Below are 21,627 nucleotides of genomic sequence, written 5' to 3'. Positions count from 1 at the left end.
TACCCAAGGAAAGAGCTTGTCGATAACGGCGCGAGGAAAATGAAATACGGTGTATTGTTCAGCAGTGTTGTGTTTTACAACCACATTGTAAGTGGTGAGAGCATTGTAGTTGCTGCAGTTGATAGCATTTTGCGCAGATAATGTTATCTGCTATGGTAACTGGACTTGTTCCGGAGGTGTGTTCAGTTTCATTGCCTGTAGCGATGGCAGTTAAGTGGCAGGTGCTGCACTCCCGGGTGCTAGGTAAAGGTGGGGCCTGCGGTAGGCAGCGAGAACAACGATGCTGATCTGTAAGCGGTGGAAGCTGTTTCAGGTTTTGCATGTCCTGCCAGGTGTATATGTTGGTTTTATTTATTTTGAATTTGTCGAGATTTCCTCATAGATAGCAAGGTTTTCTAGAGACGAAATCGTGCAATGACACGGAAGTCTGGGGTGTTGAGGCTGGAATCGCATGGACTGTATAGTGGGGAAACAACACAGTATTTGCTGGAGTGATTGCAAGAAAATATGGAAAAACAACTAAACTTGGATGGATGGTCTTCAGCCTTAACATTAGTTTGTTCCTGAACAGCTCTGGAATCAGTCACTGACACTCGGTTACTAGTTGATATAAGTGATCACTATAAGTACATACATTAGTCTTATCATGGACATCAATAGGCTAACAGTGGTAGCCAATCCATTAATGTAGTGGTGATTTATTTTTATCTGTAGCTAACATTATTTAAATTAACTCAATATTATTAGATATGACAATAAAAAGGAAGCAATATAAAAACTGATGCAAATGTTGATCAAAAAAAGTTTAATATTTCAGCAACCTCAACTTTTGGTTTAAAACAGGATTCCTCAAACAAAATACATATATCATTTGAAAATTTAATATGCTTGTAATCATTATGTGCAGTAAGTATCGTGGCACATTTAGTCTAGAGTGGAGTTTTGGATTTTTGCAAAAATGGTAGGTGTCTGGTAATATTGAAGGGTACAGACCATACAGCATGATTCTATGAGCCAATCAAAAACAGTGTTGTCAACAGTTGGCGGTGTCTCATAGGTTTCAATGAAAGGGCCCTAAATTCATTTATATTGGCTGAAATTGTTCCTGACCATCAAGAACACTTATTTACTACCACATCCTCTGAATTCTCACTACTTCTATTTTCCCTTAAGCACAGTTTGATGTGACTACATAATGTATGTCTTGAACGTGTGGTCGTGTGCTTGGTGCCGTGTGACCTTGATAATGTAGATTCATTTTCAGTTTGAACTTTTATATTGGTCACTTAAATGTTTTACTGAACCCATAAAGAGGTGCTTTTTTTTTATTTATAAAATTTGCTCACTGGGTTACCAGTTTTTTGTAATACCTTTCTTCAGTGTATATAGGACCTTTTTAAGAAACTGTAATTCCTGGTAGAAAACAACAGAAGCTTAATCAGTAGTGAAATATGGCTATTTTTAACATGACAAACACCTTTTACATACCTATACAGATGCATGTACTTGAGACAGTAACATTACATGTGCATAAGAATACGAAAGTACTGCCATTAGAAGTTAGTTTAACCTACATCCTATGCATGTATACACGTGTCAGACCTGTAGATCTGTTGAGTTGGACTAACAAAGCTATACACACAATTGGCCACCAATTGGCTGTCAACTGTACTGCATTGTTTTACTTCAAAGAGTAAAGAATACCATGAAATGTAAAGTACACAGATGGATAAATGATGATATGAGATCTGAAATATTACATCACAGTGCATCGTTAATGATGTTTGTGGATTCTTGACTACTTGCTGCTCAGTTTAGAACAGCTAGTTTTTGGAATGTGCAGACACGGTGGACAGGCAAACGAGACACAGCTTCTTGTTGCAGGCAATAACAACGAGGCCCAGGCGTTCCTGTCGAGAGGAGGCCAGGTGATCATCAGGATGCGGGGACTGCCTTACGACTGCACGGCCAAGCAGGTGGTGAGTCTCCAGCACCGCACACTGAGCTGTCCGCTCACCAGCTAGTGGAGCAACTAGTAGAACAACAGTGGGAATGTCATGATTTATCGAGTTGGTTGGTAGATTGACTCATTTTCCGTGCACACCACAGTTTTTGTGCACAGTGATAACAACACATTTTGTAGTAACTGCCATTATATTTATATAAATGCCATAAACAGAACTAAAATAAATTATATAAATTACAATTACAATAAAATAAAACATGTGTATTTTACATGGAATTTATTTTCATTTGATTGCATAGTCAAGTGACCAAACTGTTCATCAGTTTAAAAATCCATATCCAAAAAGCTTTTAATTTATAACACTTTATTTACAAGGTAAAACAATGAAGGGGGAAGGACAAAGGAATTTTTTGACGTGAATCCCTAACGATAAACCGTATGACCCCAAGGAAGAGGCTATTCGCTTGATGAACCTCTTGCGTATTGCCTTCAGGGTTTTTGTGTGACTGCATAATCCTGAATCATGAATCTTAGAAGTTCAGCTTGTTGTTTGTGCCGTTCCAGTTGGACTTCTTCGAAGCGGGGGAGAGCTCGTGCAAGGTGATGGACGACGAGGAAGGCGTGCTGTTCGTGAAGAAGCCCGACGGACGGGCGACGGGCGATGCGTTCGTGCTGTTCAACCAGGAGGACGACGCGGGCAAGGCCCTCAGCAAGCACCGCGAGCTGATTGGCTCGCGCTACATCGAGCTGTTCCGCAGCACCACCGCCGAGGTGCAGCAGGTCGGTGCCTGGGATTCATCTCCTGTCCTCTCGCTACAGGCCGCTGCTCGCTCCTAGCACGCCGAGTCCTCGGTGGGCGTGTTGCTCCCGTGCCACACTCGGTGGTTCGGAGCCCACTGTTATCTCGGTTCACCGCGTACAGACGTCTGATGTACAACCCTACATTTTACTTTTTTTTTTTGACCCTCAACTTGAAGTAAGGTTTATGAAGACAGTAAACCATTTAATTTTTGCGTTTTGCATTTTTTTCCCGCACCTAATTTTAACTGACATAACCTCCCAGAATATTTCTGTATTTTAGAAAAAAAAAAGATTTAGGGATACCCAAATTTAGTTAGTTCACTTTGCATTTGCCATGGCTTTGTCGGATATATCGTCAATAACTATTTATTTAATCCATCTTCAAGTTGTAGTTGCACATCAATGTACTGTAGAACCTGGTAGAAGTAGTAGTTTGCAGTAGTGGTGGTAGCAATGGTGCAACACCTACAGCATAAGTATAGTATTCAGTGGAGCAAGGGTTAAACAAGAACTTGAGTTCGAATTCCTGTCCATTAGTTCTGGTTCCTCGTGGTTTTTTGCAATTTATGCAGGAAAATGCTGGGATGGCTCCTTACATTACACACTCCATCTAAGTTGACGTACTTCTATGAGACTAAAACTGTGTACAAATATCCACCTTTTTTTACCTGTTATGATAATTTAGATCGCTGTCAAGGTTATTTAACTGATACCAGAATGTTCAGTTCTTAAAATAAAATATCAGTATTCCGAGTGCCGAGATGCCAAGAAAAAAATTCTTAAAGGTAAGAACTTGGAAATAATTACAGTTATTAATTTTTACAATGTTTCAGTGAGTGATTAAAAATCTTTTTTGCTCAAAATTGAATATTTAAGATTTTTCCGGGTAAGATTGTTTCTGTCTTCCTTATGCTTCCAGGAAATTATCAATTTAATATGCATGCTGTCTTATATTAGGGTCAATCTAGTAAACTTATATAAGAATTAATTTTCTTCTTTTATTTATGCTCTAAAAATAATATTTAATTTTTTCTGAAGTTTTATTTACTACTTGAGGCACCAGAGGATGCTTACATGGTACTTATGTGAAACATCTGTTGTTAAGTCTGGAATATTTGTATGCATTAGAGCCTACACGTCCTAAAGAGCATGTGATTTTCACAGAACAAATAACCTGTTTCATTGAATAATCGTTGCACGCACATAATCATCGCACCAGTATTTTAGGGCATCAAAATTTGGATAAAACATCTCTCCCATAAACGTCGCATGATGTTTTTGGTCCCGTTATTAGATTCCAAGCATTTTTGTGTAGGTATTTTTTCCGTATAAAAAGTTGTATTTTAAAGTAGAAATCTAATATTTATATGAGCAATACCACTTACTTATTTAATTAATGGAAATATGAAGTTGTCTGTTGTATAAATTTTCTTTTAAAGACTTTTTAAATGGTATAAATTTATCTGTTCGTCTGTGTCGCCGCAGTGTACAGCTTATAAAAATGTAGCCAGCGCTAGTTGCCATCATTCATGTTTGGTTATGTTGCTTCCTGTATAGAGCGCGCGCACGTTGTCGAATATCAATAGCTCGCCGATTGCATGCAATGCGTGCTTTCTGTCAAATGTCAAGTTAACTACATTTGATGGCCTGCACTCTTTCGTGGCAAGTGTGTACTACGACGATAGTTATGCATTAGTTCAGGCTCGCATTCGGGTCACAGATTTTGTTTTTCTATTTAAAGTTGAAGAAAGGTTTTTGTTGCATGACTTGTTAATTTAAATTGGTTGGCGTGCTTTTGTATAATCTACTTTTTAAATAAACGTACTTTCCATGAATGGAATTATTAGCCCCTCATCGAGGGGTCCACTTGCGCTTGCAAAATTATTACTGTTAAACAGAAAAACTGTCTGTATATTTTAAATTTTTCTACTTATTGAATGCATGTAGACCAAAATAAGGGCAGTACACAACATGCAAGCACCCATCCAGAGATGACTTGTGTTTATTAAAACCCACAAGCAAGACCTTTGCGAATACTTCAGATTTGCACCCCTGCACAGCGACGTCACCTTGTTATTTTATTTTGTTTTTTGGTGTCGGCTGACAAGACTGCCTTCTGAGCTAGCAGACAAACCATCCCAAACAATTTTAGTACTTTTAAAGTTTTTTTATGTCTCCTATTTTTAATAGTTTATATTCTCTTTTATTGTGATTTTTTATTTCCTTGTATGGGGACATTTTGCATTTACGCGTTAATTTTTTTGGTAGATAATGTTTCCTTCATTTTTGTTTTGTTGAAATATTGTTTATACATTGTGAAACTTGAGTAGCTGGTTATTTAACTGAACAGTTTGAAATGTTGTGATCGTCTGGAGACCTGTTGGTAAACACTGCAGTGGTGACGACGGCAGTGACATTACCTCGGGTGCCAGCTGTGGTGTTGGTACAGCACAAGCGAGGGTCAGGTTCTCCAAGAGCCTCGAAGACTGCTGATGATTAGGGACAAGCTTATGTCACCAAGGGCGTCTCATGGGTGCATTCATGCCACCTTTGCTGCACTCGGCCACAGCTAGAGCCTTCACCACACATACTAGTGCTAAGTGACAAATTAAAACCCTTAGTAACAAAATATTAAACACTGACAAAGCAGGTCCCTTTAATACATTGTATATAATTAAATTGCATATTGTCTGAAGAGATGCTGATGTCATTGGTACATCTATTACTGTACAAATGATAAAATACTTTAATATTAAATACTTTTTATATCAAAGAAAGGGAACCAACATTTTAAGTATCAGAAATTTTTTACAATGGTAAATGCTCTTGGAGTTTAAAATGCAAAGTTTTGTATATTGAACTATTTACCTTCTGTAAAATTAAAAAAAAAAAATGCAATATTGTAATTTTTTACAATTGAAGAAAGAACATTTTATATTATACACACACAAATACTTTGTCAGTATTACACAATGCAACAGTATGAAATAGTGTGATAACCAACTGATCCCATCCTTAATCTACTAATTTTTCTCATTAGTGCGCATTAAGACAAGGCCTACAAAATAAATTTAATTTTGGTCCTGAACACGTAAGGCATTTGTGAGATGTAAGAATATTATTTTATAATGTTATTTAAAAGTCTGTATTTTCTAGTCAGCATTAGTAGGGAGAAGATTATTTGGTGAATTGCAATAAAACCGAAATAACACTGAAATTTAAGTTAATACACCACAAAGTACCTAAATGCAATTTAAATCAAGAATCAAATGAGCATTTTCAGTCAAAACTTAAATAATGACAAATACCTAATATTTTAAATATAAAATTCAATGAAAGTAATTTATTTAGGACATTCATAACACTTATAACTGTCATTAGTTACCCATTTATACATTACAGCCTTAGAACATCTTTCAAACACAGAAATACGTAAAAGATTTATTTTATTTGTTCCGAAATGATAGACATGCTTATTACAGACATTATATTGTTAAAGTGCATCATGTGCAAGTTAAAATGACACTGTTTTTGAGAAATTAGTATCATGGAACATTTATTTTAATAAACAGATTTTTACAAAAATAATAACACTGAAAACTATTTTAAAAATGAAATTGGCCTGAAAGTAAAACCAAAAAATCTTGTCTCTAAGTATTAGTAAACATGTCATGTCAAGAACTGATTTACACTTCAAATTAAAGAATTTTCATCTTCAAATATCTTGCTACCATAAGCTCTAGAGAGAAGCTTTTCAAACACAGCCACAGACGCACTGGCCTACTGTCTTTGTGTACAGACGTCTTGTCTCTCCCCCTCCTGCCCGCACGCACTGCTTCCCGTCGCACCATGTTACCTCCCCTACTTCCCCTCCTCTGCCTGGGTTATGAGTGTGCGGGAGAGGTTGCTGAAATAAGTTTTTCATAAAGCTGAAGATTTTCCAACATGCCAGTCTTGAACAAAATATTAATTCGCAGTATAGGTACACTGTTGGTGCTGGTCTGGTTGCTCAGTCCTGCTGTGGGGCCCTGGGTACAATCGGAACACCAAGGACTCGGAGCTCTGAGAGTTTCTGAGTAAGAAGTGGGCAACAAAATGGATTGCAGCATTTAAGAGCCGAGTGAAAGAAGAATGTTGTCTTGAAAATTTAGTGTGTCCATTTAACTACATACAAGTATCCTAATAACAGATTCAGAAGCTAATCAAAAAGCCTTTTATTTTCACCTGAAAGTCGGGGATCGGACGGTTTGCTTGGTTCCATGAAATATAAACTACTGTTTTATACACACAGGTATAGTGATTAATATGTGGCTGATAAAAGCCATGATTAAAAGATAAAACTTACAAAACCCTATGGACACTTTACTGGGGTTTGTGTGTTCTATCGCGCTTGTGCCATACGCTTGCACGAGTCTGGTGTAGATATAGATTCACCTGTGAAAGGTGTGCAGCAATAAACATACTAGCCTCTGTGATCCCCATGTCAGTTATATCATGTGTGTTTTGATGCATACATGCAGTATGCAACAGTCATAGTAGATAGGTGTCGGTTGCTCTCCATGTAAGTACTAGCATTATCTGTGTGAAACTGTTGGTGAGGGTCCCCCAAAATTCAGTTCTATCAGTTACATATGTTTTTTTTAGAGTAAAAAGTAATATACCCTTAAAGGATATTGCACAAAAAGTATTTGAAATACATGGTTTTTACAGACTACTACTAAATGTATTTGCTTTTCATTTTGCATGAATAAATTTAAATATGCAGACTGCCCAGTTTCAATAATTAAAGTATTTAGGGTAATCTTTTTAAAAGTCCTCCAACATTGTAGTAATGGGAATTTTACAATGCTTTATCTTAAAAGCTTGTGTCTTTTTTCATACTTTTAGTGATGAAATTATAGGGTCATAGGTTAGTCTCATTGGTATACGCAGTAGTATACACAGTATATAGATAGGTACAATAAAACAACTGCACACCTGCTCACAATCTAGTGCTCTGAGGCAACTGGGATCTTGGTACATGTGCGGATAATCACTTGGAGCCTTCGGGGCTGAATAAGCTAACATCTTTCATATTGGAATATTTGGAACTAGGCTGTTAAGTTTTATTAGCCATTTATGCTTTATTCTTTGGGGTGACAACCTCCGGTACCACCTGGTCGGGAAGTAAAGGTCATAGACTAATAATGAGATAGACCATAGAATGAATAGATTAAGCAGGGGTGGCTCCAGGGCTGGGCAAACCGAGCAATCCCCCAAGGTCCCGCTTCTATTCTGGTCCTGTGCTCTCTCATTTCATTTTTAATTATTTCTTAAAAATATGGTCATTATTGTGAAAAGATACATTTTTTTTTGCATGCAATTTAAATTGCTCGTCAATTCATGATTTTGAAAAGCAAATCTTTCTTAGATTTTATTGCCTCTCGTAATAACGCAAATTTACCCGCAATTGTACCATAAGAATTCATAAAACCAGCCCAAAAATATTTAGCGGGAAAGAATACAGAAATTTTTCAAGATAAATGATAAAAGAGTATTGTTTAAATTTAAGTTCCAGTTGGCTTAAACATTAAAACAAAAGAGTTTATTTTTTTAATTTTCTAGGGTAAGACCTGGGGTGAGGTATCACATATACTCCTCAGGACTCCTGGTAGTGCCCCTTTTAAAAATATTATGCCCCAAAAACCACAAATGGCCCTGGGCCCCGCAAAGTTTAAGGCGGTCACCGACACCCAGTGATGAGATATGGAACCCATATCTGGTGATGGAGGTGAAGCTGGAAAATATACAATGTAGGGCAGCGAGGTGGGTGATGAGTATGTAAAGAAGGGAAGGTGGTGGAGGGGGGAAATGTATAGATCATTGGTGATGATGAAGGAACTTGGTGTGATACTCTGCAGGGGGGGGGGGGGGGGGGAGGAAAGTAGAATGACTGGTGAAACTGTTTTAAGGTGATTAAGGGAGAGAGAAGTTGGGGAAAGCTGGGTGATATGTTTAGTGGGAGGAGGGATCATGATTAGAAGAGGCAGAGGGAGTGGTGACGATCGATCGGAAAGAGGGAAGCAAACATTCCTGTTGAGGACGGTGCCTTGGAGGGGAAAATACTAGCTGTGAGAGGAGGGAAAGACTTGCAAAGGAAGTTTCAGGAATTTGTTGTTGAAAGAGTAGGAGGGAGTCACCTTGCGATACAAGCGTATCATATCATCTTTGGAATAAATCAAAGATGGACAATGGATGCTAGGTGTACAGTAAAAAATTGAGACCCAAAAGGAATGTAAGCAGAATTTTGTTTTTAGACAGGTAGTTGAATAAGGGTGTGAGATGGAGGATAGAACCACTTTGCCCACTGCTTCATTAAAATTGTTCTCTTTTGTTGGTAAGAATGGTAGATATAGTTTTTTTTATGGGTTTTCCGGTACAAAATTGGATTATGGTGGACATAATTGGCATATTTTTTAAGTTCAGTGTCATAGCATTTTTATGCCCAAATTTTAGTGTTAAAATTTCGTGAATTTTACATTTAAATAATGGAGTTCACATACTACGTAAAATATTTTTAACGAAAAATTGTTGTTTGTTGAAGTATCATTTATAAACAAACGCACGTGTCTAATACAAGGAAAAATATTGATAGTTTTTTTGCAAATGATCTTTGCTTAAGGAATTAAAAGAAAAGTAGTACAGTGTTGAAAGGTTTTCTGTGAAATAGCGTAGGCAACGGTCAAATGCGCAGAAGACATTATTAAGTCGTTCGCACATGTGTTTGCAGCGATTGGATGATCTATTTGAACAGCAACGTAACGATATAGTGATTTTTATGACGTCACCGAAGTTCTTACGATAGGCAATGTGGTTCGCGTGATTTATACGCCCATTTAAAATTTTGCAGGCAGTATTAACTTTAATATAATTTTTAACATTTATCTGACACCAAATGATTAATAGTTACAAATTAAAGGAATGTCAAGTTTTGCTGTAAATGCGTAAGTAAAACATGTAATGGACGGAAAGAAAACTTTTTGTTCTGTATGTAGCAACAAGTGTTTTTTTTTTATCGTTGAATAAAACATTGTAATTTCATTAGCCAAGAATAGTAAAAATATGTTATATCGGTGTTTCGTTACGCTGATTGTTTCTTGAACATTACGTTCGCCGTTTATAGATTAACACGACGTGGTTTTTACATGTTCTAGCAGCCCAGTTACATATGAAACTACCGTGGATTTTAGCAACTTGTTTTCAGGCAAAGAATTTTAAAATTATTCGTAAGTACCTAAACGTCAACGTATTTTGCCCAAGGACCCCTAAATTTCATTAATGTAAACTACCTATTATATAATTATTTACAGGAAAAGTAATAATTTTAAAATTTGGTATGCCGGTGCGGAAAATTACATACATCTACTTGTATAAGCAGATAAAAATTGTTTAATGTATAATTACCATTTATTTCCAATAAGCCGCTACGTTCAACAATTACCGAGTGCTCATTGTTATTGCAGTTGTTTCCATTGATGCTTATCTTATGCAGAAGAGACTGATCATGATAGTGATTATTGATTAGTATGGAATTTTTTTATACCTGCAACCAAGGTTGGAGGTAATTACTACATTGAGATAAAAATGATTAATTTACTTTCCGGCGACTGTTTTGGTGGACACGAATATCTCTCCTCATGGTGCGTGGTGGTTTTTCCAATGTTACTCGTAATCACTTGGAGAACCTACTTTATAGTCCGCTTGTGACACTTGCATGTTTCCTGAGTAACTTTTGTGTCAGATGTATTACGAATACAGTGAGCGTGCACGTTGCTGGCACAGGTGCTGAACCGCTCCATGGACCCCAAGACGTACGAGCAGCAGCAGCCGCTGATCGCGCAGGTGCCCCAGGTGCCTCTGCTGCCGCAGCACTTCATCACGTCGGGCACGAGGAAGGACTGCGTGCGGCTGCGCGGCCTGCCCTACGAGGCCCAGGTGGAGCACATCCTGGAGTTCCTGGGCGAGCATGCCAAGAGCATCGTGTTCCAGGGCGTGCACATGGTCTACAACGCCCAGGTAGTTGTGACCGTTGTCTCTGCCGCACGAACGTACTCTCGCCGTTGGGGTCGATGGCGGAGTTGGGGACTAGCATCTCTTGACATCTGGGTTGTTAGGGATGAGGAGTTTAGAGTTTTGAATGGAGTATTGACGAATGGGTGGGGAAGATTGGAATGCCTTGAGAAAACACACTGGCTCGTGGAAATATCCAGCACATTTCTTGGTTCTAACCCTGCTGGACCCAAGTGGCTATGATGGGAGATAAATAATAATCTGCCACACTGCTGTAGCCATCTTCATGATGGGGTTTGTTGCCTCAGGTTGACACTGGCTAGTGCACTAAGGCGAAAATTTCAATAATTTCAAGAATGGATTTCCTTAACATTTTGAGTGTTTACGAGCCATTCGTAAACCTCACCCCTCCCCTTCCCCCTTAGGGAGGAGGTAATTTGCCCCTGATGTTTTGAAATTTTTGGGGAAATTGAGCTATTTTGATTTGACGTGTTTCCAAGGCCATTGAGCACAATGGGACCCTTGGGCCGGGGCCGGGTGGGGAGGAGTACTGGGTAGGGGGGGGGGGGAGGGTCAATTGCTCCCAAATTTTTTGTGTCTTTGAAAATTGATTTTGTGGTAGCATTTTGAGGAATTTCTAAAAAAAAAATATAATTTGAACTAAAAAATAAGACTTATATTTTAAAAACTAAAAAAAAAACTTCATTTGTTAAGTAATTTGTTCAACAGTGATAGAATGAACAACTCTGTATAGTTAAATCTTAATAAAAAAAAGTTTGGGTGCTTGATATAAATTGCCTTAAATTTTCTGTCACTTATGACTATTCCATGGAAATAATCTCAAATTGGTTTATTTTACAACTATATTTCCTTAATCCTTTAAACATAATGTAACAAACAGTTCACGTGGTTTTACATTATTTTAAATATAACTTACCCTACCTAACCAACTGTTAAAACAATTTAACATTATTTTTAAAGTGCCTAAACTAAACACCACTACTGGGTGCGTGATACAGAATGTGTAGAACCATGGGATGCCTGATTAAAGGCATTTCACTGTGGTGTGCTCTCTAAGCATGTCTGAAACCATTAAATTTGGTATGAATGGCAAAGGAAACTCCCAATGTGTTAATATTCTCTTGAAAAAAATTTTTTAACGTCATGTTGGATGGTACTACATACATAATTATTTAATACTTCATAACATTAATATATCTATCCCAAAAATTTTTTAAAAAAACATTTTGTATCATAATTCTGATTTTAAATGGCATCTGCTGCTGTTCATGTTTGAAGGAATAATAATTAGTGTATTGCTGTTGCTTCACTGAAGTTCTCTCCTACATTGTTAGCAAGCAATTTACATTGTCACTCTCTGTTAGCAGTGTGTTTGTGTGTGTGCGCTGTATAAATAAGAAATATTTGAAAGATGCAGTAATGGTGAAGAAGGCTTCAAGCATTACATGATAGGAAATCGTAGCACACTGAGAATCTCAAACAGCCCCAGTCTGAGATCTTTTCTGCCAATCAAATTGTGTGTGTGTGTGTATATAATATTTTTTTCAAGAATGATTATTAGTTTTGTTATATTTAGCCATAAAAAGCCTTTTCATAATTTCTACAAAATGTTGTGTGCTATTAATTTTCATAAGATTTTGGTTTTGTTTTCAGTTGGCAAGGAATGAATAGCATCAAAGGTAAAGCAGAAAAAAACAAGTAGTGCAGATCGTACTTCTTTAACTGTGTGTTTGTTCCTGTGCCTGTGCTTAGTCGCTCAATAGCACCTCTAACCACGGTGATGGTTTCAGGGCCAGCCTTCGGGTGAGGCATTCATCCAGATGGACTCTGAGCAAAGCGCGTTCCACACGGCCCAGCAGAAACACCACCGCTACATGGTGTTCGGCAAGAAACAGCGCTACATCGAAGTGTTCCAGTGCTCGGGCGAGGACATGAACATGGTGCTTACCGGCGGCATCCCCGCCGGGCCGCCAGTGTCCCCCGCCAAGCCGGCGGCGCTCCTGTCTCCCGGTATGTTGCCCGCCCAGCCGCCGCCCCCCCTCCCCACGGCGCCCCTCGTCGTGCCCTGGGAGAGCCCGTACGCCCTGATGCCCTCGCAGGCGCTCCTGCAGGCACAGCAAGTGCTGGCCATGCGACAGTCGCAGCAGGAGGGCCTGTGGTTCATGAGCCAGCTCATGGCGGCCCAGCAACACCAGCAGCAGCAAGCGGCCATGGCCGTGGCCATAGTGGCGGCCAAGCAGAACCACTGGGCCGAGCTGAACGGCACGGCCGCTCCCGCGGTGCCCACTGCCGCTCCCGTCCCGCCACTCAACACCAGCAAGCCTCCCCCCGTGCTGCCCCCTGCACCGTCACGCTACATCACTCACTCAAGCGCCCACATCGGCCTGCTGGGTCAGCCGACCGTCCCGCCGCAGGGCTCCGGGCTCTTCCTGTTGAACGTTCCTCCACGCTTCCCGCTTGTTGCCACCTCGCAGGCATCCGGCAGTCCCGTGGCCACGGCGGGGCCCGCCAAGACGGGCGCCCCCACGCACCAGGGCCTTCTCCTCCCGAACCCGGCCGCCCTCATGGGCGTGAAGAGGTCCTGGGAGCAGGCGTTCCCCACGGACCTGCCTGCCGCCAAACGCCCTTGGCCAGTGTCGCAGGCACCGCCGGCCTCCCCCTTCCCCCATCCGTCCCTGGGCTACCAGCCCTACCAGGCGTACTCCTCCCTCTAGGTGTCTGAGGCGCAGTACCTCGTTCAGAGGCAGCTACATGCAGGGTGTCTCGGGCAGCTGCCCTTGGGCTACCAGGCTTCTTCCTCCCTCTGGGTGTCTGAGGCAGCAACCTCTGGGGTGTCTGTAGGCAATCGACAAAACTCCAGGAAAACAGCCCCAAGAGTAGTAAAGGTCACAGAAGACAATAACTAATATGTTTTTAAGCTTCACCATAGTGTGTAAGCTATTTCATGATCTCCTTAAAACCTGGCTTCAGTTAAATTTGAAAGGGAAAAAAAAATTTCAAAGTTAATTTATTACATTTTACGTATGGCATTCCATTGCAGACTATTGTTTTATTTGGTCTATGTTGATTTAATTAAGATTGAGAAATTTTTTGGAAAGTTAGGTAAAATAAGCTAATGTTTTGCCTGCAATCCTTGAGACACCCTGTGGCCCTGTTTAGATTTTCATTTACAATCAGTTTTGCACTGCTGTTGAGATTATATATAGATTGCAGATTGTGGCAGCTTTTTGTCAGGTAGAGGTACAGTTCATTCTGTGAAAATGCACTTGTTTGTTTTTGTCAAAGCTTTGAATCATTCCAGTTATAGGTTTAAATGTGTAAAATATATTTAATGTTGTTGGTTATTATTGTGTGCCACATCAATTAATTTTTTGTTTGTGCACTTGTTAGCACCCCTTTAATTTTTTGCTAATATTTTTTATCTTGCCCTGTTTAGGATTACAAGCCGTACTTAAGTTTCCCCTTTGCACTTAATATAGCTGTAGCTGGATTGTTTAGGTTGGTAGCTCGTACATTCCAAAATACTGCTATAATGAACTACATTCCTTGAATTTATACGAGTGTTTAGTTCTATTTTTATACATGATATACACTACTAAGTTTTCCTGTTACCTGCTGAAAACAAAATGTGAAAAACTGAAGCAGCTGTTTTTATGAATTTTGTGTTAGTGACTTACGACATTTTTGTTATGTACTTTACATGTTACTCGGCCGTTATTTCCCCAGGATATTGCTGGGTGTTGGAATGCATTTAAATTGTTGGTTCGGAGATATTGACTCCCATTGGGATAAGTTTTGGACTCCGTTGATGTGTGCTTTGCGTACTTGTGGCCATAATGTGCTCTTTAATGTGCTCTGAAGACTCAATAGTTTATACTGTGAGAGAGACAGTTTATTAAAGTTGTGATTGTTTTTGCAAGGTTGTGAATGAAATATTGTTTTTATGCTCAGATTAAAACAAGTTTGTGTAGGAGCATAACTTCATCAAGAATTTGTTTTGTTTTCCAAATTTTTACTACTTTTTATTTGTGTAGGATAAGTTTTTTTTAGATTACTTTTGTTGATGCCAGTAAGCTGACTGATAGTTTCTTGGCAGTGTTGAATTTATAGTTTGGTTTTAATATTAAAGTATGTTGCACAAAGTGTGGTTAAAAGTTCCATCCAGTTACTAATGACAAAGATTACTACTGTTTTTTTTTCTGGCAAACATTTTTGCAGAGGCATTTATAGTTACAAGTATTTTTTTTTGTCATTGCTTCATTATTCACATTCCATTTTTGTTTGTATTTGTGTAAAGAAGTATTTAGTTAATAATTGAATACCTGTTCCAAATGAATGAAATCTCTCTTGGTGTAAAAACTAATTTTCCTAATTAGTTTGTGCAAAATACATTACAGAGAAACTAGCTTCTGCAAGGTAAGTTTGCATATTGTGTACCTTTGTATATTTTAAAAGTCCTGGAAGCTAAGTGCACATAAGACCGTGATACAAAAACAAAATTAGCTCTCTCCACCATTAATTATTTTGCGTGGCCCTTTTTGTATTCTGTGACCTCATGTAGATTAGTGGTTTCTTCACTGCATTCTGAATGTGCTAAAGCTTTGTGTGTCTTATTTGTAAATACATTAGTACATAATAGTGATGGTTATTTGCAGTGAGATGCTCTCATTCTGCAAAACATTGGCTCAGTGCTGATCTTGATTAAGATTCCAATTGTACTAGACCAGAGAATGGTGTGTTGTCAGTAGCGTGAATTATTGCATGGATAACATATTTCTGGTGGTATGCATGATTTTAATAGCACTTTAAACAAATGGTGTTACCTAACCATTCATAGTTAATGTTTATAATTTGCTGGAATGAGTTTTTCTTGGGTTTAAAATTTAGTTTACTGAATTTTCTTTCCCCTGTAAAGATTGCAAATTGTGACATTAAAAATTTACGAATTTATTTTAAAACTTAATGAAATTTTTTTTTCAAATATTTTCTGACTTGTGTTAATGGTGTGGGGAAATTATACACCTCGATAATGGCCCGGACGGTTCTCATGTTCCGTGTGACGAGGGGCCATCTGTAGTGGCAGCACTGCTGTGCGGTTTGTGCCAGGAAACGGTATTCAGTTGTAGCTAAGTGCTTCTATCACGGGGTTGGTGACAGATGGTGTTTGTTTCTAACATGGCACTGGCTAGAGGTGGTGATGCCAGTGAGGGCTAGACCACTTCTAGTTGACTGGGTGGCATGGGTAGTCACCCACATCCACTGGTGCTTAGCACAACCACTCGCTACTCACTTAGCCCAACGCTTTTTATTTTTGAGAGCCTTTTATCATTCTCGTGAACCAAAGAACTGCTCACTAGCATATTTTCTGTTCATATTTGCATTAAGTCGAGATGCTTCGAGTGCATTCTTGACCTTCATTTTGCCCATGGACAAATTCTAGTGACCTCGCATTTGTAAAGTTGAACTGTGGCTTTGCTAAGCAACCAGAAGTGCTGATCCTAAAGAAATTGTTTGGCGTGTTCAGACAGAACTTTATTGACTGTACATTTTTGCCAGGCGATTGGTAGGAGCTAAGAAAACGTGGCAGTTACGGTGTTAACTTTGTTGTGTGTTAAGCGACAGTGTTTGTAGAATCAAGCATTGGAAACCACACTTGTTTTGTATTATTTTGTTTGTTTTTATATGTTCTGCTTATACTCTTTACTCCTTATGAACAATTTTTTCATGAAATATATAAAAGACTCAATGAATTTTTATAGTTTATATGTGGAGTTCTCTGTATTCAAAAAGTATAATAATGTTGATATTTGGCACTGTTTGGCTTCTGCTAGAACTAAGGCATTGGTATGGTGTACTGTGTGTTTTTAAGTGCTGGGTTCTTCTCTTGCACTAACATCTGGGATAACGTGACATCTGAATGTGTATCGTGTTTAGTTTTTGAATGGCTGATGACGTGGACTGGTATTTTCTGACAAGAGTTAAGGGTGGCATATTGCAGCTCATGACTTTCTGTACTCTGCACTTTCATGATCAATAAAAACTTAGTTTGATGAAAATTATTTGCAGCTGTGGATTTCTTTTTTGTGGCAGTGGACTTGGTTACCTTACGACTCTGTACAGGTGCCATCGCAATGTGTCGCCATTAGCATGGTCAGCTCTTCTTGCTTCTAGCAAATCGATGCATGTTTCTCTGGTTCCAGTAATCTATTTAAAGAAAAAGACAAATCTAAACATGAGTGACTTCTGTGTTTTCGTACCATTGGGTTGGCATTTGTAAGGAGTAGAGTTTCTTAAAACATACTACTATATGCTGTCATTATTTGTGGTTATGTTGTGGCTTTTTTTGCAAGTTTCCCCATCCTCCTCTTCCGGATATTGGATGGTTAAGGTAGGCACTGTCTCAACTATGTAGTCAAGTACCATTCTTTGATAGTGCTGCAATCCCAAGTGTGTGCGTGTTAACTTGTATTCTTAGTATTTAAACTTTTACAATTACATTTTCATATTTATTAATGTTACTTAATTTTAACCGTATTAATTTTTTTTAAATATTTTGTGGTTTAAAATTAAGATTGAGTAAAGTCTTGTTGACATTTCAGTGTTTCTATTTAAAAAAAAATACTAATAAAATATTGAGCAAAGTATTAAAGGACTCTTGTGAATATGGCTGGAAATCATTTTCTTTCGTCATATTTCACCTAGTTCCTGCTTATTGACTGCTATAGCTCATGGGTTATTAATTGATGGAGTTCTGTTGGTAAAACCACACCAATCATTACGGTGTGATTAGCGATGAATGCTCTTAATATCTGTGTTTAGGAGAAGGGAATACTTGGGAGAAAACTCTTTTTATTATCTGTGTGCTTACACAGAGCTGTGAGACTATAATCTCAAAAGATACCCATTCCCATAAACCTCTTGGTTATTTTGTTGTGCACAACATTATTCAAAACATACTTATTACAGATGTTTATTGTTGCTAATTCAATTTTTTTTTTTTTTTGTAAAATCAATGTTCAGTTAGATGTGATTACCCCCTTCCCCCCCTCCCCCCCAATTAACATGCAATTGTCCACTATAGTCAGGTGTTCCATTCTCCTGCGGCAAAATCCACCAGCGCTCTTCACACACTTGGGTAGGCGGTTTAGTTGTAAAAAAGTGCTTTGTTTTGGTCGTGGATTTATTCAGCCCACGTGAAAAGCAAGCAAGTTTGATTTAACTTCGCCTTGGTTATACGTCTTCATCAAGCCATGTATTTGACAGTGATGCGTTAAATCACGCTTGCTTGTGTTGGTCGTACCAAGTAAGCAAAGCGCAGCTTCACTCACTACATTGTGTGCCATAGTCTTTGTTGGCAATGCCTACCATGTTTCACTTTATGTATAAGCATTCCATATTACTTTTTGCGCAAATTTTGTTGACAGAGACACGTTACAAATCGTCTTGTGTTCCTAAAATGTCAAAGTATTAGTTTTTAAATCATTCTGCTTGACTAATTTCCTAAATATTTTGTCATAATAACCTTGAATATTAAAAACAAACCCGAAATGGTAGGTGAGGCTGAGCCTAGTGCATGATGTGGGTTGCTCCTTTAACAGAACAAAATTACGATGTCCGTAAAGCGTTATTTTTTAACATTTCTGCCTTGGCGAGTTGCCTGGCACATCCTCATTCTTTTGTTTTCCTAACTTCACCTGCTCCTGATGCATCGTACTGTTCTGCAGTCCTCTCCTTCAGCGAGTGTGGTCACCTGCACCTGGTTCTTCCACTGTGCAGTCCTCTCCTTTGCCCGGTGTGTTCACCTGCTCCTGATTCTTCCACTTTGAATTTCACCCTTCCTACGTGTCTCCACTTCATTTAGACATTTCCTTGTCTATATTGTCACTACATATGCACATACACTATATACACAGTTTAATAATTTCTTTTGTTTCATTCCTCCTTTTTGATTTCATTATTAATTTTTTTTTTTTGCTTTTAATTAAACTTTATATTCTACCTTTTATATATCATAGTTTTCTAACAATACCACCTAACGAACATTTCAGTAAATTAACAGTTAGGTGGTATTGTTTTCTGAGTGACAATATTCATTCCCTACTCTCATTTTTATGGTAACATTTTTTTCATTTTGTTGTTGCCTGCCATATGCTCAGATCCTTGTCCCTGGTACAGTTCAGTTATTTTTTTTTAAGTTGGCAATAGACTTATAAACTGGTCTGTATTCTCTCCTTATGTTCCCTTTGCCATCTCTTCCTGCAATTGTGATGCCAGGATATTTTAGAGCAAGTTCGAAACACCGGTTACTGGTTTAGCTTGTTAGTTCTGTAGGGTGTGTCTGTGCGCTTGTCGATAGTTGAACCTCACCTGGGGCCAGAACTAACTTAAGTGTTTACTGCTGTTGTGTTTTCATTTGTCTATTTATAATTATTTAATTTTTTATTCTTCATTGAATTGTAATTGTTCTCTCTCTAACAGGTTGTAAGTGTGCTAGCAACTACATGGGGTGGTGCGGTTGTCAGTTCTTGATGCCGTTATGTTGTCGGTGACGGAGGTGTGGGACGAACAATCTCCCGTGCATCACTTTCAGCGGGCATTGCGGGAGCGGGAAACCAGCCACACTAACTCTCGCTGCCTCCGCTGCTAGATTATAGGCTATGCAGGGAGCCATACTTGTATTGCCCCATCATTTTTTTTGGTTCGGGTTGTGAGCATTGGTACAGGAGGATTGCTGAGCTCGCTATTTAAGTCTCGCTAAGTAAAAGGTAATACAATTGTGGCTGTCCCAGCAGTTACCCGAGCTTTGTCGATGCGAGAGTTGCTGTGGTTGCTTTCCTCTGTAAAAGTTCAGGTATTTCGTGTAAATGGCTAAGTGTGTTGTCTGCATGTCGAGGGTGGTTAAGTATAGTGGATCTAATGTTGTGTTCTCTTGCGAAGGCACAAACCCTGGGCTTTGGTTTAGTTAATGTGCTACTTGACGGCTGCTCTGGGTAACATTGGGCTGGAAATGTGTGCGTTCCACTCAAGCTTTTGCACAACTAATAATTCACATGTCTAGTCCATAGTTGTTTCTTCTTTGATACTAGTAGTGGGACTAAAAGTGCATATTAAACTATACCAGTCGTCTGTTTCGTGCAATGTCATTAGCTGTAGTGAATTAGTTTCTGATATGTGTGTTTTTTTTACTGAAGAACTAAAGCTTACAGGTTGGAAAGCAATAACAAATTTTTGCTGAATATTGTATAAATGAGTTAAGTATTACATGTTATTTAAATAGGCACACTGCTGAAGAGGTGAAACTTGATTGTACCAACCTAAAACTAGTAATGTTAATGTGATTGAGAAAGAGAATAAATAATTGTGTTTGACTGCGTGTGTACGTGTAGGGCTCATTGCAAAAACTTACGTGTACTGAATTGTATTGTATCATGTGAAGACCATTCTAAACTTATTTGTAGGTTTTCTATTTCCTTAACATCTGTAGGACCTGCTCAAATACACACTGCCAAGACATAACACATTATTGTAGGTTGCAAATGATTATAATCCATATGCTTAACTCTGTTGGAATGTTTTGCAACAGCTTTGTATGTTAGTGAATGGGTTTGTTATATGGTAATCTAAATATGCAAATTGGTAATTGAATTATGTATATTGTTTTTAGCACTATGGACAGTCTTGATATTCATAGACAACTATGAGCAGTCTTGCTATCCATAGACACTATGAGCAGTCTTGCTATCCATAGACAACTATGAGCAGTCTTGCTATCCATAGACAACTATGAGCAGTCTTGCTATCCATAGACAACTATGAGCAGTCTTGCTATCCATAGACAACTATGAGCAGTCTTGCTATCCATAGACAACTATGAGCAGTCTTGCTATCCATAGACAACTATGAGCAGTCTTGCTATCCATAGACAACTATGAGCAGTCTTGCTATCCATAGACAACTATGAGCAGTCTTGCTATCCATAGACAACTATGAGCAGTCTTGCTATCCATAGACAACTATGAGCAGTCTTGCTATCCATAGACAACTATGAGCAGTCTTGCTATCCATAGACAACTATGAGCAGTCTTGCTATCCATAGACAACTATGAGCAGTCTTGCTATCCATAGACAACTATGAGCAGTCTTGCTATCCATAGACAACTATGAGCAGTCTTGCTATCCATAGACAACTATGAGCAGTCTTGCTATCCATAGACAACTATGAGCAGTCTTGTTATCCATAGACAACTATGAGCAGTCTTGCTATCCATAGACAACTTGGGATCACTCTAACTTCTTCAGGCAGCCGATGGAATAAATTATTTGATTCGTACTCGTTTGTTAAAAATATTTTTTTTTGTAGAAATTTTTCACAGAATGTTTTTATTTAATTGTTCGGTGTACGTTTTTGTGGATGTGTTACAAGAATGTGAGTTGCAAGTTTTTTTTTAATGCATCCCTATACTTAGCCATACCTCATTAGTTTCATTTTTAAACTTGGATTACAATTGCTCAAGATTTATTTGTTGCATATCTTAAATGTTGTGATGTAAATTCCTCATCTGTTGATCTGCGTTAAGGGGGATTGACCCTGGCCTTGCTGGTGTTGACGATATTAGGGACTAACTCTTCAAAAGTTTAATTTATTTTTATTTTCGTAACATTTACATTTGATACTCTAGTAACCAATGCAATCTCTTACAGGAATCGACTTTATCTTGATGTTTCGAAATTGCTTTCGAATTAAAGTGTGCATTGGTAATAGTGATAAAATTTAATATTTAAACTGCAGT

At 38.5% G+C, this 21,627-nt stretch overlaps 1 protein-coding gene across 10 annotated transcripts in view; it reads left to right on the top strand.

Moving 5' to 3' along the window:
• The window catches only part of LOC134528383 (RNA-binding protein fusilli), a 326,528-nt gene that overhangs the window by 293,640 nt on the left and 11,261 nt on the right, over window positions 1–21,627 (top strand). For 3 of the 10 annotated variants that reach the window (XM_063361967.1, XM_063361964.1, XM_063361968.1), the window contains 4 exons: window positions 1,885–1,979; window positions 2,531–2,746; window positions 10,589–10,822; window positions 12,628–12,847. In XM_063361967.1, coding sequence (XP_063218037.1) covers window positions 1,885–1,979; window positions 2,531–2,746; window positions 10,589–10,822; window positions 12,628–12,847 — 765 coding nt within the window. Of the gene's footprint in view, window positions 1–1,884; window positions 1,980–2,530; window positions 2,747–10,588; window positions 10,826–12,627; window positions 16,897–21,627 lie in introns of those variants that run through there. The other 7 variants (XM_063361958.1, XM_063361959.1, XM_063361961.1 and 4 more) reach the window with 3 other exon arrangements.

Source organism: Bacillus rossius, chromosome 1 (genome assembly GCF_032445375.1).
Source record: "Bacillus rossius redtenbacheri isolate Brsri chromosome 1, Brsri_v3, whole genome shotgun sequence".
NCBI lineage: Eukaryota > Metazoa > Arthropoda > Insecta > Phasmatodea > Bacillidae > Bacillus > Bacillus rossius.
The sequence above is the reverse complement of the archived record's forward strand: the minus strand, read 5'-3'. Positions and strand labels throughout refer to the sequence as shown.